This window comes from Amphiura filiformis, chromosome 16 (assembly GCF_039555335.1).
Source record: "Amphiura filiformis chromosome 16, Afil_fr2py, whole genome shotgun sequence".
Lineage (NCBI taxonomy): Eukaryota > Metazoa > Echinodermata > Ophiuroidea > Amphilepidida > Amphiuridae > Amphiura > Amphiura filiformis.
In genome coordinates this window covers 34,589,202-34,613,699 of record NC_092643.1, presented here as the reverse complement: position 1 = coordinate 34,613,699, position 24,498 = coordinate 34,589,202, and the positions used below count along the sequence as shown (strand labels likewise).

The window sequence follows — 24,498 nt, the reverse complement described above, 5'->3', positions numbered from 1 at the left end:
TGCTTACAATTATGGCATATTTCAGCACAAACTAACTGTGCTTTATTCTACATGAATGCTTCCAAGAAAGACCTCTAAGAGGTGACTACGTGCAGATGTGCTAATACTACAATCAAGAAATCTTCTTAATTTCTACTCATGATAAATAATAAAGTGTGTTCTATCTTCGAAGAAAATATCCCACTAAAGATGTCTAACAAGTTGAGAAAATCTACAAAGTTTGAAACAATCTTTTACCTGCAGTTCATAAAAGCAGTAAGAAATATACATTTCTAAAGCATGAAATAGACTAAAGATCACCATTCAATACATTTCTACAATAGCATTTAGTATGAAATAGACTAAAGATCACGATTCAATACAATACACCCTTGCCAATTAGATTACATTTGCCAACACATCAGCTTTCCAATGTGTTTGCAATATATAGATACATCACTATAATAGGCCTATGTGGAACAGACAACTATAAGAAAGTAACCGGTTGACCCGGTGAAAGCGCTCTAGTGAGTGTATCAAATTTGAGTAGCGTAGAAGTATTATTTTGCTTTCTATAAAGAAAGTGAATGAAGTGCAATGATGTCCTTTGATAGATCAAGAGCTTGAGGATGAAAAGCAACTTTTGCAGCTTTTAATATCATAATATTCATCAGTTACCTATGACAGAAAATGAACATGTTGCTTCGTTCCCAGCATCATCACTAAATATGTAAGTGACCCGTGTTGTTCCCACTGGGAATGCTTGTCCCGATTGATGTGACATGATAACAGTTGGCTGTTGACCACTGTCATCAGTAGCTGTAGGTTCTGTCCAACTCACTGTTCTAGAAGACGTTCCAAGTGGTACAGTGTACATAGAAGATTGAGGACATCCCGATATAGTCGGAGAAGATGAATCCACTGCTGTCACTGTTGAAAGTTGTTACATAAACATTATTTCACTGGTTTGATCAAAATAGCATCAGCTATGCTTGGATTATGATACATGATAATGCAAACTAAATACACTATCATACACTGTTATTTGATGCATGCTTGCAGTAAAGACCCTCAAAATTGGATTGAATGGAAGCAGATGTGCTAATGATGATTTGATGAATGCAAGTTACTCTTGTTGATTTCTATTGATGATAAATAGTGTGCTTTATTTTCAAAAATGTGAAAGGAAATAAAGCAAAAAAAACCGAAGAGAGGAGAAAAACTAAGTTTGGAAGTACATTTAAGTCAAACCTGCAAGAAACTTTCTAACCTCATAATATCTACAATGTTTGCCTCTGACTCTGAAACAAGATTGAGCTTATTGGAAATACAAACTTGGGCAAATTATTTTACTTATGCTGCTTATTTTATTTATACTGCATTCTACATTCATGCTTGCAAGAAATACTGCAGTGCATACATAAATAAATAATAATAAAAATATTAATAATAAATACTAATACTAATACTACTACTACTACTACTACTAATAATAATAATAATAATAATATGCACTTATAGAGCATGTTAAAAACTGGCCAGATTATATAGAGTACCAGCGTAAGCTTAAATGTAAATAAAACAAAAGCAAAAAAGTATGACACAATCACAACAAACCACCAAGCGTGCTTTGTCTGTTCTAATTCCATTGATGTGCAAATATGGCAAGAAAAGGAATGAAGTCTAGGCTTTCAAGTCGATGACTTCAAAATGTATAAATATGGTGTAGATATTATGCCTAAATGATGCGATGAACTATGATGAAAAAACAGCTACAACATATTATGAAGTGCAATGATGTCCAGTCAGTGAGTTTGATGCCTAACAGCAACTTTTGCAGCTAATAGCGTAACATTAAAACAGTTACCTATAACAGAAAATGAACAAGTGGCTTCATTCCCAGCTCCGTCAATGAATATGTATGTAACCTGGGCTGTTCCCACTGGAAATTCTTGTCCTGATTGATGTGACATGATAACAGTTGGCTGTTGACCACTGTCATCAGTAGCTGTAGGTTCTGTCCATCTCACTCTTCTAGAAGTGGTTCCAAGTGGTACAGTGTAGGTAGAGGACTGAGGACATCCAGTTATAGTTGGGGAAGATGAATCCACTTCAGTCACTATTAGCACACAAAATGGATGCACATTTTTTAACTCATAAAAACATCACATAGTCTTGGTTTATTGTACAGTATTTCTCAATGCATACACCTATGCTACTGTTACATGCATTTGTGCAGAAAGTCACATATTTTGGCAGAATGGACGGAATGTGCTGGCATAATATCAACTTAATATGTTAATCATTGCACCAATCCTGCAACTCGTATCAACAGCCAGATGAAATGGTAAGAAGTTGAAATGGTAAGAAGCCATGACACTTATGTCTACTTGCATTCAAGACTAGATGATAGAACCCTTGTCGGATTCAAGAAAATGTGCGAAAAATGAATAACTTCAGCAATAGTGTTGATCATGGAACAGTCAAAATAGAACTCCAATGTTGATCTTGCTGATATTTGAAGTGCGATGATATAGCAGAAACATGTACACATCATAAAGCACATCAGGTTTCCAGATATTCATGGTGAAAGAACTAATAGTACTAAATAGAACTATGATAACCCATGTTGATGAATTTCGGTGCGAAATATATGATGAGCAGTTTTTGCAGATGGAATAACATAATTTATTCATTTTTACCGATAAAACAGCCTTGCTGATATTTGAAGTAAGATGATACAGCAGAAACATGTATAGCATGTCAGAATTCAAGATATTCATGGTGAAAGAATAGCGCTAAACAAAATATATGATCAGCAGCTTTTGAAGGTAGAATAACATAATCCATTCATTTTTGCCTATTACAAAAGATGAACATGTTGAAGAATATATAGTAGAAATATGTTCTAGCTATTCAAGGTGACAGAAGAAGTGATAGTACTAAACAGTCCTATGATAAACCATGTTGGTGAACTTTAGTGGCGGCATCAGGGGGGCAAATGAGCCCCAAGTCAGACCTCTTTCCCCCCAGTCAAAACCAAAATTATGAAAATTTCCACTTTATGCGGCAATTTTCCACAACATTTGTTGATTTTGCCCCTCTGAAATTCACCCATGTCCCACCTCCCTCCCCCCCCCCCCCATAAAAGAATCCTGGTGCTACCACTGGTGAACTTTTGGTGTAATATATAATTAGCAGCTTTTGAAGTGATAGTGCTAAACAGTCCTAAGATAACCCATGTTGAGCAGCTTTTGCAAGCAGAATAACATCCATTCATTTTTATCTATAACAGCAAATGAACATTGCTTCATTTCTAGCTCCGCCAATAAATATGTATGTGCAAAATATAATTTCTGCAATAGTGTTGATGGAACAGGCAATAAAATTCCAATGAATAACCTTGCTGACATTTGAAGTGAGATGATATAGAAGAAACATTGAAGAATTCAAGATATTCATTGTGAAATAACTAATAGTACTAAACAGTCGTATGATAACCCAAGTCGGTGAAATTTCGGTGCGAAATATATGGTGAGCAGCTTTTGCAGGTGGAATAACAAAATCTATTCATTTTTACCTATAACAAAAAATGAACATGCCGCTTCATTTCCAGCTCCATCAATAAATACATACGAAACCTGTGTTCTTCCTACTGGGAATTCTTGTCCTGATTGATGTGACATGACAACAGTTGGTTGTGTACCACTGTCATCGGTAACTGTAGGTTCTGTCCAAGATACAGCTCTAGAAGTGGTTCCAAGTGGTACAGTGTAGGAAGAAGATTGAGGACATCCACTGATCATTGGTGGACTGGAATCCATTTCAGTAACTGTGTCAAAGGTTAATGTACTATCATTAACTTCTATATTAATCTTCCAACATCATGTGGAAACATTTCAATTAGTTAAGATGTTAGTTCTTGTTTTTTACTGGATGTAAAGTTAAGCTCATGATCTACTGCTATCAAGTACCTATAGAAGTAATTTAATTTTCAGTGTCAGATCCAGAGGACACAACAGGTGCCAAATCAGTGGCAAATATGTAAGCGCATGCAAAATTAATATATTTCAGCCAAGTTTAGGCTCTCAACAGCATGGTAATTTTCAAGTCCTGGATCCACCTCTGATTATAAAGAAATTCAAAAGTTAGTACACAAGTAATAAAACTTACGTTATAATAACGAGCATTATATGTGTTACAGTTGCACAGAACAGAAAGTAAAACACATTGATTGTTAAAAATACAGTATCCTTTCCACCAGAATATGCCATGCAAGAAATAATTGAACAGTGTAAAATTTCTTACCAATCAACTTATGTGATCACAGTTAAATACTTGACCACCATGATCATGTGATGAAGATCATCATTATCAAGTTGGAGTATTAACTATCCATTACCATTAACATATTTGCATTTTCTCTTCTACTCTATGTCTGCTTTAGCATAATTTAGGCTATCTTTTAGAATACCGTACGTAACATTTTATATTCAGTGTATGGGTATACACTGTGTATGGGTCGTTCATAAAAGACACCATTGAAAATCTACCGTGGTAGGATATTCGAAAAGAAATCCTACATTTACTTTCTTGAATTGTTTTGTATTCTTATTATTTTTCCATTTTACCCATATCCTTTTCACCACTAATTGCAGTCCATGTATCTGCTCTTAGCTATACATGTACACAGATTCCCTCTGCTAAATACAGTTTGCTTGATATCTAACATCTACTAGAAGGCTTGCAATACTTTTGATTTTTTTGAATGCATTTGAATTCTCAACCTTTTTACCAGCATTAAAGCTACCAGTTTCAAACTTCCTCCTGCACCAATATAGTTTCTTTTTTTTTCTTTTGTATACTTGCTGTTATTTGCTTTGCTTCCCCTATTCAGCTATGTTTAATTACTAGCATTTTTCTTTCAAAGTTTTCAAGATGATCTATTCTACAAGATATAAGGCCCATATAATCCATGCAGTATCTATAATAGTAATTGCCGCAGTGCAGTATAATAATATAATAAACTGCTACCACTTTTCTCCTACAAGAAACTGCTACAATATTAATTTCAAGATAAACTGGGGCAGTCAAAGAGTGCTTCACTGCAACCAGCATGGAAGGAAGAAAGGATATTGAGATATAGATCAGTATTATATTTCAAGATAAAAAAGGGACAGTAAAAGAATGCTTTTTTTGCAACCACCTTGCGTTATATCATTTGGCTGAAATCTATGCTGATTCATTTTTGGCGCAGGAAATAATGCTGATGTAAAATAGTAAATCACCTGTATAGGTAAACATGCACGTGGCATCATTTCCCGCCGAATCCATGAAAATATATGTCACCGTATTTGACCCTATTGGGAAGCGATCACCTGATGCGTGAGACTGGATAGACAACGGTGGCACCCCAGAGTTATCTGTGGCTGTTGGTTCTCTCCAGGTTATTACTCGAGAGGTAGTTCCCAATGGTACATTGAAAGTGGATGATGAAGGACACCCACTGATCACTGGGGGAACGTTGTCAACAGCGTTCACTGAAATATAAGTTTTTAAACAATCAATCCATTTTCTGCTTCTACCTTGATGCAAATCTAGCATCGTTTTATCTAGCATCATTTTATGTTAAATACGGTAGTAACTATTGTATTCATATATCAATATATTGCATATATCCAAAATTTAGTTTAAAAGATATCAAGCTTGATGGTTGAGTGTTCGCCTGAACCAACAGGTTAAACAAACAAACTGGTTTTAACAAACCAACCGGTACCTCTAGAACTGAACATTCCAGCTAGCCCAAGCACAAGCAATTTTTGTACTATGTAATAATGCATTCAATAATCTATATATAATCTAAATAATAGGATTGCTTTAATTTAACCTGGTCACATCAGGACCCACGTGTGTCTTTGCCTAAACCAACTCTTCAAACAAACAAACCTCTAGAACTGAACATTCCACCTAGCCCAAGCACAAGAAATCTATTTTTCTACTTCTATATGTACATCATCTAAATTATGGCATTGATTTAAAGCAAGTCTATCAGTTGATGCTCGACAATAAAAATCAAATATCCTATATTAGCAATAAGCTTAATATCAAATGATATCACTACTATCTTTTATATAAGAAATGCAAGTTCTCATGTACAACATCACAATATGAATGGAATGAAATGAGGTAAATGAGAAGTTATGTTAAATTTTCTCTCTACAATCCTGCTGCTGCCTTCACCTGCAAAACAATGTAACATATAACACTACATGACCATAGAACATTACAACAAATGTTATGACTTAAACATAGACTGGACAGCTACCGCTATTTAAAAATTCTTTCATTTTTACCAGTCATGATGAAAGAACATGACGCCTCATTTCCTGTTTGATCTGAGAATATGTATGTGACTTGGGTAGTACCGACTAGGAACTTATCTCCAGAAGCATGGCTCTGGAGAACTTCCGGTGCTACTCCACTGTTGTCATTAGCAACAGGCTCTGTCCATGTGATTATCATGGAGTTTGTTCCGATTGGAATGGTATATGTGGATGATCTTGGACAGTTGTCAATTACAGGTGGGGTGATGTCAATGGAATTTACTGAAATAAAATGTGAAGGTGAAACACGCAACAAGATGGAGGTGGTGAAGTGCTTTACACAATGAAACATGGTGCATCAAACATTTAGGAACACACACAAATGGTAAACTCTTAACCAGAATTTCTGACTTCTTAAGAATGTCCCACTGCAAACTTCAGATATATGTAAGGGAACAAACCAAAAGTTTGATGATGTTCTACAAACAAATGTCCGTTTACTAGGAAGCTGACCCTCTCCCTTCCTGAAATGTAAGTGTGAAATGTTGAAAATTCCATCCAGAAATTTCAACCATTTCAAACTTTTTGTTTGTTCCCTAAGTGCAAAGGTATAGTTTGATCAGCTCCTAATCGGCGGGCCTTATAACATCGCGGATTAATATCAATATATTTTATTTCGAGAATTGTCTTGTGACATCTCGCCAGAAGTATCACAAATTATTAATTCAAGAGTTATATTTTGTCTACTTCATTTAACATGCACAATATACATCAACTATATCACTCTTTTCGGCATAGTGGTAAAAGCCTAACATAATTCCTGCCGATTACGAGGTGATCAAACTATTGGGATTCCTAAAAGTGATCTGAAGTTTGATGACATGCATATCAATGGGATCTCAAACACTTGAAACATGCTCATCTACCAGGACACAGTTCTTTAACCTCAATGTTTCTATATGTACAGAATGACCTTTGAATATGTTGAGTACAAAAACTCATACTCCGTGATATTTGAGATCAACTTCTGAGCTACAATATTTAATGTAGGTTAATGAACTGTGCCCTTGCAAATGAGGCCAGAAATTCTGGTCAACTTGAGTAGGAATAAATATTTGTGGTGTGACCAAGCAAAATGAGTCGTCTGTTGAGCAAAATCAAAATTTGGTTTTCATTTTACTATCAGGTGCAATTTGCAGAGCTTCGTTTTGTTGAAAACTTCATTGCAATTGGACTTACAGTTCCAAAGATATGGTAATTTTTCCTATTATTGGCTATACCTCAAAATCAATATTAGCAACAAACAAATTATTAAGCTGGATCACACCACATTTAATCAATGACATCATATATTTATTCTTTAAGAATTAAAACATTTCAAAACCGCATATTCAAACATGTAATTGAACATGTTTTGACATGTAATAACTCAAGCAATCAGTTTTACTGGTATAAGATTGAAATATGAATAAATCTAACATCTTTTTAGAAGTAATTATGTTGATATTAGATAAATGCAAGACAATTTGTTCTGTTGCATTGTAGGTTTTTTCAGAAATGTTGATACCCAATATTCACATTTCTCTGAGAGTAGAAGTTCCAAATAACATAGAATCAAATAATGCATGATTGACACAATTATCAAAGAGCTTATGTTTTTGAACAATCTTTTTGAAGAAAACCCATTTTCGCTTAAAAACACCAAAGCTCAGGTTTATTTTTGTCTTTCATGGACTATTTTTTGTGTAACAATCTGAATATCTCAAGATGCAAAAATCAAAATGGTTCTTGCAGGGGTTTTTTTCCATTTGGCCATTTGGAAACCAGTTGGATTGTCTATTGATACAAAGTAGTCCAAAATGATGTACAAACGTACACAACATATAAATGAAAACACACAACTATAAACACTAAATGAAAACAAGACAATGAAATGATGTGCACATACCCATGATGTTGAATGAACAGAAAGCCTCATTCCCTTCTCTGTCTGTGAACGTGTAGCTGACCCGAGTATCCCCCACAGGGAACGCGTCCCCAGATCGGTGAGTCTGTAGCACAGTAGGCGGTATACCAGAGTTATCCGTTGCAGTAGGTTCCTGCCAAGTGACCACTCGGCTAGACGTCCCTAGTGGAACCGTGTAGGTACTTGATGGTGGACAGCTGGTTACCACTGGGGGATTGCCATCAATTGCCGTGACTACCAGAGTGGAGTGCATGGATTAGGAATGATGAATGAATGAACATGGTTAGGTAAAGTATGTGCAAATATATTGAAAAGGAGAGATAGAAATATGAAGGTGAAAGGTGGGGTTTATCATGTCTGCTATTTTTCATTCAGACTAGTGAACCCTTGTTGTTGGACTAGCAAACCTTATATTGGGACTAGTGAACCTAAGGACTGTAAGCAAAGCCCTGAAGGGCACTTCCTTCAAGAGTTACTGATAAAAGTGACACAATCATCTCATAGATGCCCACCCTCACTTCCATCAGTAGCCCAGTGTAATGCAGATTATAAATTGGATTCAACTAGCACAACATAGTCACTCAAATACATTTAAGGTGTTAACTGATTTGGTAGCATGAAAAACTCGTATTTTAACCTCAGCTGATATTACTATTTTGATCATCCCAACATTTCAAGGACATGACTTTGTAATCTAATATCTAACTATATAATTATAGAATTTTAGAAGCTTTTATCATAGCATACAAGTTTTAGATAGCATACAAGAGCTATTGAATTTGTTTTTCAAGTGCAAGAGAAAACAGCAGCAAAAAGAATCTATACAAAGTATAAACAGATACAGTCAACACAACAAATACATGTACGTTAACAGTTCAAGAATCTAACAGTTTTAATTTCACTACATCATTTGTCCAACTGATATCTCAAATTAAAGAAAACATCCTTGCAGTCATTAAGATCACACTGTTTTTAAAAGCAAACCTTTACTATAGCCATAAGGTCATGATTCGTGAACTGCTATCTTTTTTATTGTGCCGATTAGCTTATCACCGTATCATAGAATACAATAGAAGGAATGCTAATACTATCAAGTTTTTAAAGCAACTACATGTATATATGCAAATGAAAGGCCACTGTAGGAAGGGATTTTCACAATTAAAAAACAGTGCTGTATTTTAAAAATTCACCACAATCCCCACAGCAAATAATACTAAAATATAATTTCCAGCTGATCTATATACATTTTAAACCACTACCTTGAAACAATTATTTTGAAAGTAGCAAAAATTGTATAGTGCTCATTTCTGCTCAATCATTTATTGAGTTACCAAACCAATTTTATATATAATATGAAGCATTATGTCTCTACATTTGCACCAAGATTAAGGAATAATTCCACACAATTTGCAGGAAGCGATCCCATCAATTCCAGCTGATCTATATACATTTTAAACCACTATCATGCAACAAATATTTGTAAAATAGCAAAATTGCATAGTGTTCAATCATTTGTTGAGTTATAAAACCATTTTTATATAATATATTAAGCATTATGTCTCCACATTTGCACCAAGATTAAGGAATAATTCCACAAAATTTTCAGGAAGCGATCCCACTCATCAAAGTTACTTTGGCTAAACACTAAGTTGTTTGCACAAAACCAGGTGAAAAGAGAAACACATCTACTAGACAGCAGTTAAAATAAAACATTAAGATTGAGTGAATGCATCAATAGAAAAAGGAAGCTAAAAGAAACAGCTTTATAAAAAAAAATAGAAAAAAAGGACAAAAATAATTTGATAGTTGAAGTTAATTACTATAGAATGTACTACAAAAACTGTTAATGCATTTTCGCTTCTATTTCAGAATCATTAGCAAGGGCTCTATTTCATCACACTTTGCAAACTCCATCTGGCATGAATCAAGTGAGAATCAACTGATTGTCATGACCATAGACCATGTATCAACAGTCAAAGTCGCCATGCATTGTACTGCTGTGAATTCTCACATATTCATGAGGACAGATCGTTCAGTTGTACCATGTCTAACACACACCAGTGTTGCATGCCTTCGCGTATATGTGATAGAGCTTTGCGTATCTTTGCCTATACGTGAAAGATTGTAAAAATACACTGTACATGCGCCTGTCTCATTTCATGGAACAATCGGCCCACATTCTCGGGTGATGCTAAGACTTGACTGTTTTGAGTTTGTCTGTTATCTCTTTTGTCCATGGTCATGGGCAACTGCATGCAATGGGACAATCAATTCTCATTCTCACACACCAAGTTTAGGAACATTGTTGCATTAAATGATTCTCTGACTCATGCAAAATTTGATTAGAATAAAATACTGCCACCAGAATGAGAAGAAAACAAATCTTTCCAACTTTTAAAACAAGCACATAACCACTGCGATATCAAAACTGCAAGAATATAATTTTTGCACCAAGGTAGCGGTTCATGCAATCTCTCTTTCAGAGCAACCTGGGACCAGACTCCATAATGTATAATGTTGCTGTGGGGGTCTGCTACTCCTTCCATACAACATCCCAGCTTTTAAGCTGGTACCCATTTACACCTGGGTGCAGTGAAGCAAACAAGTGCCTTGCCCAAGGACACAACATATTGGCTGCAATGTGTCTCAAACTCACAATCTTGTGATTTTGCATCTGATCACTTAACCGCAAGGCCACCATGCTCCCAATATTAATATTTGCACCAAGATTAAGGAATAATTCCACAAACTTTATACAAAGCTATTTTATCTATCAAAGCTAGAACAATCAGAGTTATCCATAAAGTTATCCATTAGGTGTTTGCACCAAACTATAAGAAATCCAAATATGGACAATTCTGAGTAAGGAAGCGGAATAATATATCTAATAGACAGCAAGTCAAGGGAAATAAGCTGAGCAAAAATAAAGACTAACTAGAAAGACAGGTTTAAACAGATCATTAACAAAACTGCAAAGGACTTTGGCTGTAATATTTCCCCTTTTATCATACAAACAAACCAAAATGCTTTCTTGCATCAAACAATGAGCTGTTCCATTTGAAAACAACACCCCCACTATGGAAGATTTTGGAATTCCAACCAAATTCAACAATGTAATTTTTTTCCATGTCCAACCATTTTCTCTCCATGAAGTGGAAGATTTTGGAATTCAAAACAAAATTGTTTAATTTTAGGCCAAATTGTGCCAAATTCAACTGGATTTGGAAAATTTCCACAATTTTCAGCTGGAATTTTCCATTGAAACTAGCTGAAATTTCCAGCAGGACTGAACATTTGGCACAACTGGAATTGAGAAGAAAGTAAAATCTTCCACAGGGGGTGTGGATTTTAAATGGAATAGCCCAATTATATAGCTCAAGTCCCAACTTTTTTCAAAGAATGCAAAAAATATTTTTGGCAGAATTCTGAGGAGTATAAGCAGCAAGTGTGTAACAAATCATCTTTAATTTACCAGTTATACTGAAAGTACATGGTGCCATATTGCCAGCTGGGTCAGTAAAGGTGTACATGACTTGGGCGATACCAAGAAAGAACAGATCTCCAGATCTATGTGTCTGGAGTACGTTCACTGTCCCAGAATCATCAGTTGCTGTAGGTTCGTTCCAGGTGACCACTCTAGATGTTGATCCGAATGGAACTTGGACGCTATTGGAATTGGGACAGTTTTGCACCTGTGGTGGTGTATTGTCAATTTGGAGGACTGTGAAAAGATTTGAATTAATGGTGTTAATATGTGCATTTCAGTTATTTTTTGGTTATTGGAACTCTAATTTACAAAGTAAAGTTAATTAACATATTCATTCCATTAAGCCAGGGCACTTAAGCAAGTCATTTTAGGTGGGTGTTTATTTTTACATTTTTTACATAAAATGTCCAAAAACTGTTTGTCCTTCAACATCAGACATAGACCAACAACTATCTAGACCACCAACTTCAGTGTGCATAGTGAAGTTGACACTGCATAGCAACAATTTTAGCAAAGACGCAAACAAATGTCTTTCTTTTCAGACATATGCATGCTGATTCTCCAAGCCTGGTAACTTCTGCCAGCTTGTCAAAATCACCACAGATATGTGGCTTCACCTAATACCATGGTTAGGGATGTGACGTCGATGGCTAGATACTCATCTGGCTGATAGTGTGCCATCACTTGGTTGAAAATGTGGCGTCAAATAGGAACTTGCTTACTCAAAATGTTTAAAATTATATAGGCAGCTTTGGAGGTAGATAATCACCACAGTTTTTTAGGTGAATTTGAATATGTACCCTTAGTAAAATCTCTACTGAAAACAAACATGTTTTTATCAATTTAGGAATTTGGTTCAACAAAAAGACATGTAGAAAAGCTTAACTTTATTTGGGTGGGCGCTAATAGTATCATATTCTAGGTGAAAAATTGCTGGGTGAAATGGAATGAATACGGTAACATTGTTTTAAAGTACAATTGAAAGTTAGATACAAATCAAAACAGAAAATAACAGAAAAGAGTTAACTCATGAAAAACATATTACCAAATATATATAGAACACACTGTAAACTGTAAAAGTATTTACAATAACATTAACATTCGCTAAAACACGCTGAAATTCACTGAAAATTAGAAATGGTTAACAATTATTATAAAACAAAATAAAAAGATACATATGACAAAATTAAAAGATGAAGAAAAACATACACATTAATTAAATTCTGGAACACATCCAATTTGGGTAGCTAATCAGCTATAACCAATCACAGTCAATGACTAAAACATGAGTAGGAACACTACAAGATATTTATGGCAAATAAAAACAATTCCATCAGGAAAAAACAGAAATATATCTGGGAATGTGCTGTTGTGGGAAACAAGATCACAAACTCATGGGAGCCTGGGAGCCAGGCAGGCATCAAATCAAATGAAATATATGCATCTTTATCTTTTCCGAACTCCTCATTAAGCAAACCTCCTCACATGAAAAGTTTCCCCACCCACTTAACTACAAACACGCTCATTGTATTGCTGTTCAATTAACCCCATGGCATTACCGGCCACATTGTCGGCCTCTGGGAACTATTTTGGTTGGTTACAATGGAGGCCTAAGTCACATATTATGCCAATCAAAAATTTAGTAAGAATGAGAGGGCTAGCTGATGGGATTATAAAGCTTGAAAGCGCTACAAGATATAAATGCTGTATTTTGATTGGTTACTTTGATGATTATATCAAGTAACTAACCAATCCAAGACACTGTAAGAAAGACTCTATACTAATCATGTTGATGTAAAAAGCCCTAACAGGTGTTAAAAATTTTCAAAAATGCTCATATTTTTTCTTGTTCTTGGTTTTGCATTATGTGACATCATATTCACCTTTGTTATATTGACCATTTACACTATGATATGAAATAAATGTACAATAAATAGAATGATATAGATGGCACCTGTCCCAATATCTTTCTTACATGTGGAGGTTAAACTTAATCAATAGACCTATCTTGGAGAAAAGTATTTATGTTTCGTCTAATGAATTTTATCTATCCACAGCATCAACAACAACAAAAATACAACATCCAGAAATCAAAATAGAATAATAGAAGTATAAATATGTTGTGTAGAAGAGGTTCGTTATCAGATCAAAACTGATATCCAACTCACAAATATTTCTATTCCTATCAGAAATCTTGATCACTCTGGTGTTTCTGAGTGATAACAGGTTTTTTATCATCTAAAACAAAAAAGCTTTTTCTACTAATATGAAATATGAATGATCCTGCTCAATTTGATTAACAAATAGACAGCCCAACATCTACAAACAATTATGCATGATAAGAGGAATGGCATGGGTGTAGCCCCTTGGACAAATATTTTAGGTTAAAATTGGGATGAAAACATAAAATTTGATATCAACCCTTGTTTGAACCCCTCCAACTTGAACACACCTTTTTAATAACCAGGCCTTTGTTACCTCAAGAATATCTGTTACTATACACACACCATATAACACAAAGACACTTCTTTATACAATATTTAGTTATGGCGACAAAAAAACACCCAGTTCTACAGGCCAACAGATCAGCAAAGTAGGGTTGATTGATCAGGTATTTTGAAAGGTTTTTGAATTTTTTTGAAAAATATCTGCCAAAATCAATCAGTCTGCAAAAAAACGGCTGATTTGAATTAATTTCATACAGTTGAATAATTCAACAAAATGCAAAATTTAGGCAGATTGGGCTCGTAGAACAGGACATGCATTTTTGTCGCCTAAGTTTGAAGCTGAGGATAAGAGTGAGGATGAGGATTACAAATGAGTTAATAATATGATGTTACCCGTTATCATGAATCTACAAAATGCTTCGTTGCCCTCCGCATCTCTGAACGTATATGTCACCTCCGTGCTGCCAACGGGGAAGCTATCCCCTGGTACATGCGATCTGGTCACAGTAGGAGTCACGCCTGAATTATCAGTAGCCGTTGGCTCAGTCCATGTCACCACTTGGTTTGAGGTACCAATGGGTGCTGGGTTAGATATGGGACCCGGGCAGCCAGTGACGGTTGGTGGGATGGAATCAACTGCGATGACTGTGTTAATTATGGGAGAAACAATAACATACAGTGTTATAGTGTATATATCTACCTCAAGTCACCGGTACTAGCTTTGAAGTTCAGCTTGCTCTGCGTTAGCTTAAGCACTACTTGGTACTTTTATGCGCACGATCAATGTGCCTCATATGTACATGCAAGAAACCACGCTAAGCCAACGCAGCACACGCTGAACTTCTAAGCTAGTGCCGGTGACTCAAGGTAGATATACAGACTATAGCATGGTTAGTAATGAATGGGTTGGGTATTTGAACTGTGTTATGCAAAAAATTACACACTACATACAACATAATTATGTTAGTATAAGTTTGAAATGATTGACAATTAGGGCAGATCAAGGTGGGTTTTTTAATTTCCAATTCGCAATTTTCTAGCTTAAATCCAAGGAAAATAATATTCTTTTTGTGGAAGATGAGTGGTGAACTTAAATATTCTATTTTGAGAATCAAATGAAATTGCTACAATGGGCTATAAAAGTTTAAATCCAAACACCTCAAAACTCAAATAGAGCTACCCATTCGGGTAATCCCACACTCCATTTGTGGAAGATTAAGCAGCCTGATGAAAGATGACTTGGTTTAATTTCCATTCAGATATTATTCACATAAATGCATTATTATAAGTTTTCTACCACCATACAGATAAAATAAGCAATTTATCTGCATAACTGTGATCAGTACACAATGAACATAGAGTTAGTCACAAAATGAAAAGCACAAACAACAACAATAAACATGTAAATAAATACGAACATAATATAACATAGAAACCACACACATCATATAGACTGAAAGATATTGCTTACTTGCTTACTTAAGGATGTATCTTTGTTCCAAGAAGCAAAAAAACACAATTATGTCCTTAATTTACACCTATACTTCCTGATGCAGCTATTTATTCAATGCAACTGTAAAGACCTTTGACTCAACTCATAAACATACCTTGTCCAATAGCTTCATTCAATTTATTTCTCTCACCTATATACCATCCCATTTACAATTTAGCTTTAATTATTATTTAGAAATGCACTATTAGTACACTGCTGGTTTATGTATGGATCTATCAAAGGTGTTTGATACTACTGATCACAATATTTTGTTAAAACTTGTTCCAACTTATGGCTGCTGTTTTTGCATTGTGATGTACACTGTCACTTCCCCAAAGTTGAAAAAGTTAGACTTATTTCTCCTAGCTTATTAATAGTATGCTAATAATTTGTTTGTGATACATTTCACATTTTCAATTTTGACCAATTGATTACTGCCAAGTGACAACAAACAAGACTACAAGAGCCCCAACCCCACAACATCACCACAAAATATCACAGCAACAATCTGATTATTTCATGCATCTAACTCGGTTTCTATCTGTCAGATATGTTAAAATATTCAAGTCGGGTCACCTACATACCTAGAACTAAGTATTAATTATACATATATCTATGTTTAAGAAAATGTCATTAAACAAACTGCAATCTAAGTCAATATCAAACTTGGTCACAGCAGAGGTTATAATTAATTGCTCAATTGAGTCACAAAGTACTAGATAAAGTCAACTTAAAAACTTCAGCTAAAACTATTGCACAGAATCTTTCAGAACAAAAAGTAATTTGTTACACTATGCATTTAATTTTGAGCTCATACTTCTTTTTCTACACTGACAAAAGTGGTTTCTTATGGAATATGGTTAACTACAAAGATTTAAAGATGCAAGTCAGGATTGTCCTGAAGAAATGCATTAGTAAATCCTTTTCACACACACACACCTCCATACACCAACCATAGCAATAGCTAATTTAAACAACACACATTTGATCATTATAATTTATAAAGCGCCTTTTGCAAGGTGCATTTACAGAAAGAAAAAGAAAGAAAACTATAATTTAGATCAAATTTTCTACAATAGAACTGGTCACTACAAAAGATCGCAACATTACTACTTTTTCACTATGTTGTTAAATGGACCACAGATCACCATTTAAAGTTAATTAAGATCTACTTCACAGTACTGCATTTTTTTTACATTAAGGATAGGCATTTATGTGTCTAACCAACAAGGGTGGTTTAGGTATACTGCTCTGCTGAAGAAAGCATGCTAGATTGCTAAAAAGGCATACTACATTGCTGAAGAAGGCATACTGTATTGCTGAAGGCATACTGCATTCCTGAAGGCAAACTGCTCTGCTGAAGAAAGCATGCTAGATTGCTGAAAAGGCACACTGCATTGCTGAAGGCATACTGCACTGCTGAAGAAGGTATGCTCCACTGCTGAGGAAGGGATACTGCACTGATGAAGAAGCCATACTGCACTGCAAAAGAAGGCATACTGCACTAATGAAGATGCCATACTGCACTGCAAAAGGCATACTGCACTGATGACGAAAACATACTACGCTGCTGAAGGCAGCATAATGCACTGCTGAAGAAATCATGCTAAAATGCCAAAGCAAAGTATTTCTACATTTTGGAAGGAGGCAAGCATCTAATAAGAAATCAAACTATAACTTAAGTTTTTTTCATTGTGCTGCTACAGAATTCATGCTCTTCCAGAGTAGCCTCACTACAAATCTTTCATTCCACATTGCTGAAAAGGTATGCAACTATCTATCCGAACATTTCCAGAATTCATCACTCAATCCATGATGCAAAATATCACACCAGCAATTGACCATGCAAACAACGTCTCTTCAAAACTAATCATTACCATTTACAATGAAAGAGCAAGTTGCAATATTCCCAGCTGGGTCTGTAAATCTGTAGGTCACCTGCGTCATGCCAACCGGGAAGCTATCACCAGATCGATGGGTTTGCATAACCGTAGGACTGATACCAGAGTTATCGATAGCAGTGGGTTCAATCCATGTAGCTTCTGTAGCCGATGCACCTGGTTGGACTGTGAAAGATAGGGACTGTGGGCAGTCACTGACATCTGGTGGGACTGTATCTGCTTCGATGACTGCAAACAAAAGCAAGTGATATTATCACTCAAGACATCTATCTTCTGGTAAGCTAGAATTATCTACAAAGTTCACATAAGTCTGGTTAAATGCTTTTTCTAAATACAATTTGCATCTAGATAATATTAGAGAGAAGAATGTGATTGTCAAAAAATACAATCACTGGCTCCAATTGTCCTCAAATTGTGACAAACGGCCTCTAAGTAAACACTGACTACAACTATATGACTGTACTGCTTGAGCTATCAGAATGCATAGGATGACTATATAATAGTAAGTCAAGAAGAACTGATTAATATTTTGCTTGTTACTTCTATCTACCTGTAAGTTTGTGAGCATTCACATCAGAAGGCATGCAATTTAATAGGCTACAGAAATACCGGTAATGATAAAAGAACATGGCGGCTTCAGTGCAAGCCAACTTGATTCACATTCATCTGTTGAAGCAGTGTTCCCTCTAAGGATACTTATATTGGGCCAATTTAAGATGCGAGTGAAATGTTTGGCACAAGGCCTTAGGGCCCCTATCGGAAATATCCTCTTATTTTTTCTATTTCTGTTAACTTCTTTTGAGGCAACTAGCTACTTCAGTTGAAATCTATACACCCTCTATGGAAGACATGACCTTAATCTACCACAAAGGGTTGTAGATTTCAAATTGAGTCACCCATTCAGGCAACCCCATTTGAAATTCACAACTCCTGTGTGGCAGATTAAGGTCATGTCTTCTCTAGTTGATTTGTGGATTTCAATTGGAATTCTTGGAAGCACTGGGCCAATTGGGCGCCATTTGGCCTTAGTGGGAACACTGGTTGGAAGCAAAATCTATACATGTGCTGCTTTATCAAGACAGTGTATGCTGATTAACAAGATGCCACTATAAATTACCAGTAATGGCGAAAGAACAAGTAGCCTCATTGCCAGCATCATCAAATGCAAAATATTCCACTCGTGTTGTGCCGACTCGAAAGCTGGCACCCGACTCGATGCTTCTAAAAATCATTGGCGAAACACCGGTGTTATCTGTGACTGTTGGTTCTGTCCATGTAACCACTCTAGAATCAGTGCCTAGAGGCACTGTATGGCTGACATCACTAGGGCAGTTCTGGAAGACTGGTGGTATGGTATCCTCTTCCACAACTTAGAGTAGAGTTTAGTTGATACAACGGAGCAAGGAACAAAGAATTTTTTGAAACAGAATATTAATACACACAATTGCTTTTATTTTGGCTTGATCATCATTTTGATTAAGAAAAACAAATAAAAATATATCCCCATCTCTTTTCACAAAGTATAATTTTCATGGTGGATAATCAAGTACCCAGTAAGAAAAACTACCATCTAGCATTTGAATTAAGGTTGTCTTTACCACATAGGGTATTTATAATTGCTAAGAATATAAGGACAAACTTTTTAAAATGACTTCCATGTACATCTGCAGAGATGCCACCCAGATTCACTCAAAAAATCTGAAACTGGTGAAAAAAACCTGAAAAAACACATGAATGCAGACCCAAAAGCCCCAAAACGGGCTGCAAATAAATAAAAACGCAGGAATTTGGACTCGCAAAAAAAGGCTAGAACATGAAAAAAGGCATCTCTGCTTTTGAATTATGTACCTCAATTTGCATCTGATCCTTAACCTTCCCAATTCAAAAACATACTCAAAATAAGACTGATGTCCTAAACCTCGACTTCCATACACAGACCAAATTGAACCATTTCGAGAAAAGAATATTCAGTTTTACTCAAGTCGTGCATTTATCAAATCAAGCCAATGACCCATCATTACCATTAACTGTGAAAACACACATAGCCTCGTTTCCAGCTTGATCAGCAAAGGTGTACATGACTGTGGTGGCGCCAACTGGAAAGCTCTCTCCAGAGCGATGCGATTGAGTGATCGTGGGAGGCAAACCTGAATCGTCCACAACCGTAGGTTCTTGCCAAGTGACAACTTGAGAGGTTGTTCCAAATGGAACAGTTACCGTGTCAGGTTGAGGGCAATTGGTAACAACTGGTATTGAGGTGTCTAATGTGTTTACTGTGAGGATAAAAAGGTGAGGAAATTTGTCATGCCATCAAGCAAAAAGAGTGGTCACTTGTCATTCAATATATCAATTTCTAGTTTTTAAATCTATTATTACTCCTCATTTAGTAATGGAAATCAAAAATGAATCTTGGATCTTAATATAATTACCATTTTGCGTATTTGAAATAATATTGTATTTCCAAATGTACCTGATAAAATTATTTAAACAAATAGTGGCTACATGTTTGAAAATCAGTGATAAAGTATTTCATATCCCACTACTTAAGCTTCTAATATGTTATTATTTCTGTAATATAAATTTTATTTTGGGTGATATATTCTCTTTGTTCTCCACATCTATATCTTGGAATTAGCATGATTAGGTTCAGAATCTAGTTACATCATTAGTTTTATGGGATTTTAAGGAATGGTTTATAGTTAGGATAAGGTGTGTAGAGCATTTTACAATCACTCCGATGCAAGATGGCCATAAGTGCTTTGTTATTACTATGCACACACAGTCTTCTTGTACTAAACCTAGATATATTTTAGCCTATTACCCGTAATAGAAAATGCACATGTAACCATATTGCCCGCATTATCAGTAAACATATACATGACTTGTGTGGTTCCCACTGGAAACATCTCCCCAGGCATATGGGTTTGCATAACTGATGGTGTCATCCCAGAGTTGTCCGAGGCGGTAGGCTCATTCCAAGTGACGACTCGAGATGTTGTTCCGAAAGGTACGGTATAGATTGATGATTGTGGACAGTTGCTGATAACCGGTGGTGTGTTATCAAATGTTGTGACTGTGGTGATGGTTAATGAAATGATGACGTTAGTAATGAGAGACAATGCAACACAATACACAAGGGATACAATGATACACAATACAAAAAAAGTTTAAGGAGTTGAACCTGCATTTTTACAGAATGGCATGCCTATATCTCTTTCGTTAGCGATTAGGCTCCACCATAAAATTTTGCTGTGGAGGGATCACGCACCTCCTCTACAGCAAGTCTGTTACCTTCCCAGCATTTTAAATGCATTCTTAAAAGAATGCCGGTATCCATTTATACACCTGGGTGGAGAGGATTAATCGAGATAAAGTGCCTTACTCAAGGGCACAGCACGATGGCTTCATGAGACTGAATCTCGCAACCTTCTGATTATGAGTCGGATCCCATTCTGCTCAGCCACCATCCTCCTAAATTTTTGGTTGTATACAATGCATTGAAATACATGAATGCCAGAATTCTCAAAATGTCAGTCATGAAAATTGTCTAAGGACACTAAAAAAGGCTCAACACAAAAGACAAACAACATCTAGTTTCATGATTTTCAAAATACTTAAGTTTTTCTTAACATTGTCTAACAATAAAAAAAATTATAAAAAAGGCTTTATCCTTGCCTGATTAAGTATTCTAAGTAACAAACAAACATACAGACACAAGACAAAAACTTTATAAAAACAATCAGGCTTTTGAACACATTTGAGATCACAATAGCAAATTTATTGTGACTGTGACACTGAAAATATTTGAACAAATATTTTTGTTTAAATTGACTTAATATGCATTATTTTGATTCACGTAATGATGAGCATTACCAGTTATGGAGAATGTACATGTTGCGTCATTGCCCGCTTGATCTGGACAGAAGTACGTCACAGGCGTTGTACCCACGGGAAAACTAGCCCCAGGGTCATTAGTCTTGAAACATTCGACTGCCACCCCCGAGTTATCAGTCGCTGTAGGTTCTGTCCATGTAACTGTTGCAGACGTTGTACCGACAGGGATGTTACGAGTGATAGAGTCGGGACAACCGGCGATGACAGGTGGAACGTTATCAAGTTCATTAACTGAAATGTTAAGGTGTGGTAATGGAATGAGATGTTAACCCCATGAGAACTACCTGCCGATTGGCCAAAAAGAAGTTTTCATTATCAATTGGACCAATCAGCAACATTGTTAGAATAATTTTCACACAAAAACATTGGGGTGAATATTTTTGCAAAGCTCCATTCTGATTGGTGATTAAGTAATGATATCATGTAATTGACCAATCAGAGGCAATGTTAGATCAGCAGGTAGTCCTCAGGGGGTTAAGTGAATGGAAATACTGTATTTGATCTATCGGTGCACATTACTGACAAGCTATTCTGGGGTCGACTTTTCACCATGTTACATCTGTTTAAGCTGCCTGTTTAAAAAGTGCCATGAAATAGGTCAAAATCATCACCCAGGATGCTATAATACTTTGCTGTAAACCTTTGACGAGCGAGTACTACCATAATGTTGCATACAGCGCAAAGATCATTCATAAATTTCCACTCAGCAACAGCAGATCGTCTCAGCAGCCAATCAGAAACAAGCATGTTTCAACACAGTAAATATGCAAAGTATGCTTAAATACGCTCTCATCAAAAGTTTACAGGAAGAGATTATAACCAGATCAAATACAGTATGTGCAGTATGGAAGGTTTAACATAGTACAAGGGTGAACATCCACATTCAACATGTGACACTTATGACTTAACACAATGTATTGATGAACTTAAAGGTGGGTGGTCCAACTTTTTCATATGATGTTTTCTTACTAACATTCAGGCCCATCAGTACCCAATCTGATAACAGGTTTTAAGTTAAATTGCGCCAGCAGCATGATATTAGAATCATTGTATCACAATGGGCCATCAACAGGTGGTATATCAAAATTGGGGATCAAGAGGGTACCACTTTTTTGTTAATACAATCAAAGAGAAACATATCTAAGGTCTAAAATTTTAACTGAAGTTATGAGAAAAATATGAGGTTTCTCAAGTACCAAAATCTCAATTCTGATGGGGTAAATGAGGTTGCCAATGGGGTTGTCCACCTTTAAGCAATTAAGTTATGGGCAGAGGTCAATCAAAATATTCAATTGTGACTTTCTAAAAATATTTTAAAATGCTGTATTCTCAGCACCCCACTTAGTATGCATAGTTGCATCAAACATTCTGATTGGCCAGTATCATTTGACAAATCAACATTCCACCAAGACACCAATACAACCTGAGATATACAAAAAACATGCATCTTGTAACAAAATATTCATCATAGTCACAGAATTTACGAACATGATAATTTTAAATTGATTACAAAACAGTTAGAGCAAGTGTGCATAAGACAAAATATCACAGTTCAAAATAAGAAAGTTCATTCTTCGAAAGAGAAGATTTTAAGAAATGACACAAAGATATAAAATTGTATGCTAACTCAAAAGAGTCCTTCAGTACAATCATTATTGTTGTGGACAGTTCAATGTAGGCATCAAAGTTTAGATGGAGTAACACTGAAACCAAGTTATCTAGTCTGAGAAACACAATAATGAAAGCTCTAAAAGGTTGACTCTTTAAAAGAAGCCTAAAATACAGAGTAGAACAGAAGTCAAAGTTAAAATAGTGCAGTCTGAAACTTAAAACACAAAGAACAAGACAGGCTCTGAGTTGTGACAGTAAAACTCCACATTTGATATCAGAAAATATAGAAGATCTATAGATTACTACAGAGACTATAATATAACATTTCATTTCATTAGAGATGAGCCTTTTGTCTCTTTCTACTTTAAAGGTGAAAAGATTTTAAGTACATGTTGAGGGTTGAGAACCAGAAAGCTGTAACCAGATTGAACAAGCCCCAAGACAGGATCCGAGTTGTGACAATAAAATTCCACATTGCTATCAGAAAATATTGATCTATAGAATACTACAGAGACTATAATATGACATTTCATTTCATTAGAGATGAGCCTTTTGTCTTTTTCTACTTTAAAGGTGAAAAGATTTAATAAGTACATGTCCAGGGTTGAGAACCAGAGAGCCGTAACTCACAAAGGAATCCTTTGGGAGTTGATGCTTTCTGACTCTCAACCCTTGATGTACCAATTATTAACAAGACCTATTAAAGATAAATCAAAAGGATGAAGTAATATACTATCACCAAGAATTATCCAACTATAAATATTCTACAAGATATCCACATATTACTTAACTTATACAACACCTTGCAATACATAAGCATGCATGTGCTTATTCCAGTATATTGAGAACCTAACTAACATACTACATATACAGAGTGCCCTACTTCTACTTGCCCCTACAACTACAACATATCTTTCTTTTATTTACCATATGACATCATGCAACAGATTTAGGTCACAATACCACATGCTAAATATTTTATTTTGTGTTATGATACCACATGCTAAATTTTATTTTGTATGATACCACATGCTTATATTTATTTTGTAAGTAAACAGGACATTCTGACAATAGTCTGACAATTCCCCCAATAATCAGTGGTACATGCATCATAAAATATATAGCTTAACCCATGTAAATATCATTGTAATAAGATAATATCCATATATAACCAGTGATACATGACAATCATGTATATAGAAACTTGACTACACCAGTTACATGACATAAGATAATGCAACAAGGACACATACATCAGTGAAACCATAATGACAATCATGCAACAGCAACTTGAAGTTACATCTCCTATATGTGACAGATAAAACAGTGTAGTGATAACAAAATTAAGACACCATGCACTACCAACAAGACTCAACTTCAAGAAACCACAACATCGTG

At 35.5% G+C, this 24,498-nt stretch overlaps 1 protein-coding gene across 1 annotated transcript in view; it reads right to left on the bottom strand.

The window, feature by feature from the left end:
• Positions 1-24,498, bottom strand: part of LOC140172591 (uncharacterized) — a 211,140-nt gene that overhangs the window by 38,959 nt on the left and 147,683 nt on the right. The window contains exons 44-55 of the mRNA XM_072195731.1: positions 23,731-23,797; positions 21,469-21,720; positions 20,417-20,668; positions 19,617-19,868; positions 18,713-18,964; positions 14,596-14,847; positions 11,741-11,989; positions 8,251-8,502; positions 5,268-5,519; positions 3,560-3,811; positions 1,847-2,098; positions 658-909 (exon numbers count right to left, since the gene is read on the bottom strand). Of these exons, the coding sequence (XP_072051832.1) occupies positions 658-909; positions 1,847-2,098; positions 3,560-3,811; positions 5,268-5,519; positions 8,251-8,502; positions 11,741-11,989; positions 14,596-14,847; positions 18,713-18,964; positions 19,617-19,868; positions 20,417-20,668; positions 21,469-21,720; positions 23,731-23,797 (2,836 nt within the window). The remainder of the gene's footprint in view (positions 1-657; positions 910-1,846; positions 2,099-3,559; positions 3,812-5,267; positions 5,520-8,250; positions 8,503-11,740; positions 11,990-14,595; positions 14,848-18,712; positions 18,965-19,616; positions 19,869-20,416; positions 20,669-21,468; positions 21,721-23,730; positions 23,798-24,498) is intronic.